The 6,000-nt window shown below is 47.6% G+C and overlaps 1 protein-coding gene across 2 annotated transcripts in view; it reads right to left on the minus strand.

Moving 5' to 3' along the window:
• Positions 1 to 5,009, minus strand: part of MOGAT2 (monoacylglycerol O-acyltransferase 2) — a 44,584-nt gene extending 39,575 nt beyond the window's left edge. Inside the window, exon 1 of one of the 2 annotated variants that reach the window (XM_045021560.1) lies at positions 4,800 to 4,935. Coding sequence is in view for 1 of the 2 variants with exons in the window: in XM_045021549.1 (XP_044877484.1) it covers positions 4,800 to 4,893 (94 nt within the window). In the remaining variant the exon portion in view is untranslated. Of the gene's footprint in view, positions 1 to 4,799 lie in introns of both variants that reach the window. The other variant, XM_045021549.1, reaches the window with a different exon arrangement.
• Positions 5,010 to 6,000: the final 991 nt, after the last annotated feature.

Raw genomic sequence — 6,000 nt, forward strand, 5'->3', positions numbered from 1 at the left:
CATGATGAATGGTGTCATTGGCTGAGAAGTGTGGTGGCCCCATGGGAGTCAGTGGGAAGAAGATGCCGCCCTGCGGAACCAATGAACCCCATGGACGCCATCTTGGATTCCCTCAGAATTCAGCTGGTTTCTTTGGAACCTCTTGAAACATCAACAATGGCTTTTTATGGCTTTAAACAACCTCTTTGAGGCGTGAAAACAACAAAGGTGAGAGACTCTTATGTCGATGTCAAAGGAGGGCTCATGTCCCAGAAAAACTAGCCGCCCAGAGGCCAACGGCTCCTGAAATTTTAGTATCTGTCCATTTAGTCTTTAACTTGAAAGAACGGTGGCCTGTGACTGGAGGCTCTTCAAATTCTGAAAGTGACATTGGTGTCTGCTGGGGCTGACTCCCTGGCACTACTGCATGAACTAAAGGAAAATCTCTCAGCAACATAGGGCCTAAGACAACATTTAGTAGCTCTAATCCCATCCAGTAGGGGGTGATGCACCAACACACCAGATGGCACGTCACATGCTAATTATCGTAAGCATTTCTAAGGTGCCAGATTGAAGAGCCCATTATGAAATATTTGTTCTCCTGGTAGGTATCTATAGGGTGTACTCAAGTCACCTCCTAACCTTCTCTTTGTTAAGCAAAACAGATAGGCTCAAGGAGATCCATCACTCTAAGGCACATTTTCTAACTCTTTTTAAGCATCTTCCCTACACCTTCTCCAATTTGTCGACATCCTTCGTGAATTGTGGGCACCAGAATTGACACAGTGTTCCAGCAGCAGTCGCACCAGTGCCAAATACAAATATAGTGTCTCTCTACACCTACTCAAGATTCCCCTGTTTCTGGATCCCAGGATCACATTAGCTCTTTTGGTTACAGCATCACAGTGGGAGCTCATGTTCAGCCGATTATCCACCAGGGCCCCCAAATCTTTTTCATTCCAGGATGGAGTCCCCCATTGTGTAAGTATGGCCCACAGACTTTGTATACACTTACATTTAGCTGTATTAAAATAAATATTATTTGCTTGTGCCAGTTTACCAAGCGACGCAGATCGCTCTGCATCAGTGCCCTTTCCTCTTCATCATTTACCACTTTCCTCAAGTTTTGCGTCAAAGGGCAAGTGCCAGGACGCATTGGGGGATCCGCATGATGCAGATGCCCCTGTGCCCAGACGCAGAACTGCCACTGCCATGGCACTGGGAGTGGAGCAGAGGCAGGCTGAAAGGGGCAGAGGGGTAGATGAGAATGGAGCTGGGTTCTGCTGATTATGGAGCCCTGCAAAACTCCAGGCAGATGAGGCACATACTAGGGCAACCCTTGAGGCTGTAAGCTTCTGATGGGAGAGGTGCAAACTGTTATTTCACACGCTTCACTCCAAGCTTTCTCTGCTTCTGGAGCAAGCAGGACATCAGTGTTCATCACTCTGACTCTCACTCTCTCTCATGTGCACCCCTCTCTCTCTTTCTCTTTTTCCAGGATCCAGCCTCAGCCTCGTGGAGATGCAGATCATGTCTGCCGGTTGAAAAAGAAACTGCAGCAGACTCTGCCCCCAGCGCTGGCCCAGCCCCTGGGATCTGGCTGTGCCATTCATGTGCTGAGCTATCCAGCACCCCGCTTGAGAAAGAATGGTTCTCGTACTTCCCAGCCGCCCCATTCTCCTCGCATTGGTTCATTTGCATAACCATAGCAACAGCTACCAGAGGAGGTAAAGCTGAATGGCTGATTTCTGCCTCTCCAGCTAAAGGTCTGTGCAAATGCCTGGCACAGATTGACTGTACCTTGGAGAGCCCTTATCTCAGGGCCGAACCTTGAACCTTTCTAGGGCAGAGATTAGCAGCCAAGGACCAAACTCTGCTCATTTAGAGCCTGATCTTGTGAATTTGGGTGGTACTAAGCCTTCTTGGCTGGGGGCACACATCACCTTATGGGTTAATGTCCTTATATAGAACTCGTCAAAAAATTTCTGGCTGAATATTTTTCCACCGGAAAATGCTGGCTTGTCAAAACTGGCATGTTCCTGCGGAAAGTTCTGATGTCAACAAAGTTCTGTTTGGGGAGAATGGGAGGGTGTGAAACTGTCGGCATTTCAGCCATGTTAAAAAGGTTCCCTTCTGACACTTTTTTGGAACACGTTGGTTTTTGTATGGATGCATGTGTGTGTGGGTGTGTGTATATTTATGCATGCATATTTATATATATAATAAGAGTTATGAAGTGAAAATCTAAAGAAAACGTTTTTGTTTGACCCCAAACCAACTTTTTTTCCCCAACTATTTGATTCTCTGCCCTCTTGCCCGCTGGAAATTTGAATTTGGAACAATAACAAACTTCAGCGTTTCTCACAGAATTGAAACTCTGAGTTTTGACCAGATCTGTCCTTACAACCGTGTGATCCAGAAGTAACTCCTTGGAAGTCAAGGGGGCTTATTCTGTTCACTTGGGTGTAAACCACCATAACTCGATTGGTTTCAGCAGAGTCACTCTTGATTTACACCAGCGTCAAGTAAGAGCAAAACGTGTTCCTGTCACTGATTAGAGAACTCCACTTGCACTTAAAGTGCAACTTGGCTGCCAGTGTGCTGTTAAAACCCTCAAAGATACCACTTCTTACAGGGGGAGCTCCAAGTGCTTTACAAACATTGAGCTATTTAGCTCAGTTGGAGGAAGGTTGCAAATGGGGGAGAGGAACTTCTCTGAACAGAACCTAGACCCACTGGGTCCAGTGGAGCTGTATTCTGTGCAGAACCCGGAGTGGGGAAAGGGAACCGCACACCACCCTTGCATTCCTGGATTCCCCAGGCTACAATAGACATGAAACCAGCACTTGGCAAATTAGAGCAGGCACAGTCGCCCAGCCACGCTCTGACATGCACTGAAACCCCCCACATCCTGGGGTGGTGTAGGGCTGGCCATGTCAGCTCTGCACCACCGAAGCATTCCTCAGAGCTGGAGGGGAAAGGGGAAGGATTAATTGTCCACTTAGGGCAGCTTTAGGGGCCCATGGTGCACAATATAAAGGGGCCAATGCTATGGGTCAGATAGCATTGAGTCCAAACTTAGCCACGCCAGAGGGTTATCAACAAAACCAAACCTCAGCCTTTGCTTTCCTTGCAGGTCTGGATTCCCTGCGAGACTAGGGTGACCAGACAGCAAGTGTGAAAAATCGGGATGGGGGTGGGGGGTAATAAGCGCCTATAGAAGAAAATGCCCCAAATATTAGGACTGTCCCTATAAAATAGGGACATCTGGTCACCCTATGCAAGACCCCAGTTCCCTGTCCAAAGAACCTCTGCTGTGCCTCTCTGTCCAGGGCACAGTTACATTACATCTGCCACAATAAGTTAGACACTTCCTGTTGTCACTGAGATACAGAGAGGCTAAATGGCTTGGCCAGTGGGCGAGTGGTCCAGTTTATTCCTGTTCTTGTGGCTGAACCTAGGGGCCAGGTCTTGAACTGGTATAAAGCAGCAGAACTACCTTACACCGGCTGAGAATCTAGCTCCACATCTCCTGACTCCCACAGCCCTGTTCTGTCCGTTGGACAATATTGCCTTAATAAAACGGCAAGTCTCTCCCACTCGTTTCCATTATTATTTAATTTAATCTGCTAGTGCACGATAATAGGTTTTCTGGGCTTCTGAACTTTCTAATGAGTTCCTTGCCCAAGCTGGGTTTCCCCGGAAACTGCCTTTTTTGTTGTTGTTGTTTATCTAAACAAAGAACTCTGCTGCTCAGTGCGGGCAGACCACCTTCTACATCCTTTGGCCATAATGCATTTTTGTAGATGCTCCTAAGACTAACTCGAGTCCAGACATTGTGGTCATTGGGGTTGCGTTTTTATGAGTAACAGCGAGCATGTGTGTAATTAGACAAGCAAAAAGGCAAGCCTAAGGAGGTGAAAGGTTAACGCATTCAGAGGCCAGCTAGCCTCTGAGTAAGAAGTGGGAGTGTGACTGGGCGGAGTGGCTCGGAGATTCAGACTAGACCAAGTCTCTGTTCTTAGCTTGCAGGGATTTCTTTAAATAAATCCCTAAATAAGGGAAAGCCACAGAAAGGTACTTCTAAGTAAATGCTGGGACTATGCTGTTTGGGTAGTAATAACAGAAACGAGGCAGAGTGCAGCTGCAAATGCAATTTACAGGCTGCAAGATACTTTTCCTAACACATCCGTATCTGGGCACAGTATCCAAATTAAGAGCAGCATCGTTTGTGTCCAAAGAAAGGACTTCACTTTGCACACCTCTTGGTTATTATTAAACGTGTTCTGAGATATGCTATCCTGCCTTCCTAACCAGGGCCGGCTCCAGGGGTTTTGCCACCCCAAGCAGCCAAAAAAAAAAAAAGACTCGATCGCGATCTGCGGCAATTCAGCGGGAGGTCCTTCGCTCCGAGCGGGAGTGAGGGACCCTCCGCCGAATTGCCGCCGAATACCTGAAAGTGCCGCCCCGCTCCGGAGTTGCCGCCCCAAGCACCTGCTTGATAAGCTGGTGCCTGGAGCCGGCCCTGTTCCTAACCGACAGAATGTTTAGCATCCGGTAAGGGATAGATGCAGGCGGCAGGGGGACAGCCGCAGCTTCTCTCTGCACAAATATATTGCAGCTCACACTCTAAGGAGGCAGCATGGGCAGTGGCCAGGCGATAGGAGTTGGTGGACTTGGATTCTATTCCCAGCTCTGCCATTGTATGAGTGTGAAATGGTAATTTCTGGCCTCAGTTTCCCCCTCTGCAATGTGGGTCGCAGGCTTTTTCTTCCTCTGTAAGGTACTTTTCTCTAGAGAGACATTAAAATAAATCTTACCTAGTCCCAGGAAACTGAAGACCCAATGAACTACTGAAGCAGTCTGAAGCCTTCTCTCTAAAGGAATAGAGAGAGGAGCAAATTCAACCTTCATCTTGGACCAACTGTGTGATTCAAACGGCACAGGACTTTCCTCAAGTGGGAAAAGCAGAGAGCAAAGTCTTTTGCCTGCATTTCATCGTCTTACAGTACAGCAAGTTGTGCAACGTACAGAGGTTGGTAATCTTGTGACCAGCAAGGCCAGCCCATTTCAGGAAGCGTGAGTGGAAGAACATTCTCTGGGAGTAGACAGAGACTCTAAAATCAAAGCCCTCAACAAATAAATAAACAAAAACCGGCCAGTCACTCAGGGTTTCGCAATCTTACCTCCCTCTTGCCATCCTTGAAATAGGCTGTCTTTAGGACCCTGATCTGACTTTTTACTGATGTCCGTCCCCTATTTACCAGGGGAGTTTCTTCGCTCCAGCTGCTTGAAGTACTCAGCTGTGCATCTGCTTCTAGGAAGGGACTTGGTCTCTGGAGCTTTCACGCACAAACAGTTCAGACATGGCTACGGAGAGAGACTTTTCTTTCTCCCCATACAACGCTCCATGCACAACTGTAAATGAGGATTGTTTTAGGTTTTCTTTTCTGTATTATAGAAGGGACAAGCACAGGCAGGTCCATTGTTTGCACTGTCAAGGGCTCTTGTATTTGCAGACTGTACATAGCTGAAGGACCCATGCAAAACTCTTCTCCAGCAGTGCAGCTTTGGAAGATGAAAATCCAGCCAGCTCTTCTTTCAGAGCAAGGCAAATGCAGGGAGACAATAATACAAAATGAGGAACACACAACAGCGGAGGGTGTTGGTGTCTGCTGGGCAGAGGCGAGGAGCTCTGTTGCTTTGGGGGTGATGAATCTGATCAGCTGAGTACTTCAAGCAGCTGGAGCGAAGAAACTCCCCTGGTAAATAGGGACAGACATCAGTAAAAACGGACGGCGGTGGGACACTAGATGGGGAGGGCTCTGAGTTACTACAAAGAATTCTTTCCCAGGTGTCTGGTTCCTGGGTCTTCCCCACCTGCTCAGAGTCTAACTGATCACCATATTTGGGGTCAGGAATGAATTTTCCCCCAGGTCACATTGGCAGAGATCCTGATTTGTTTTTTTTTTTTTTTTTGCCTTCCTCTGCAGCATAGGGCACAGGCCACTTGCAGGTTTA

Source organism: Mauremys mutica, chromosome 1, assembly GCF_020497125.1.
Source record: "Mauremys mutica isolate MM-2020 ecotype Southern chromosome 1, ASM2049712v1, whole genome shotgun sequence".
Lineage (NCBI taxonomy): Eukaryota > Metazoa > Chordata > Testudines > Geoemydidae > Mauremys > Mauremys mutica.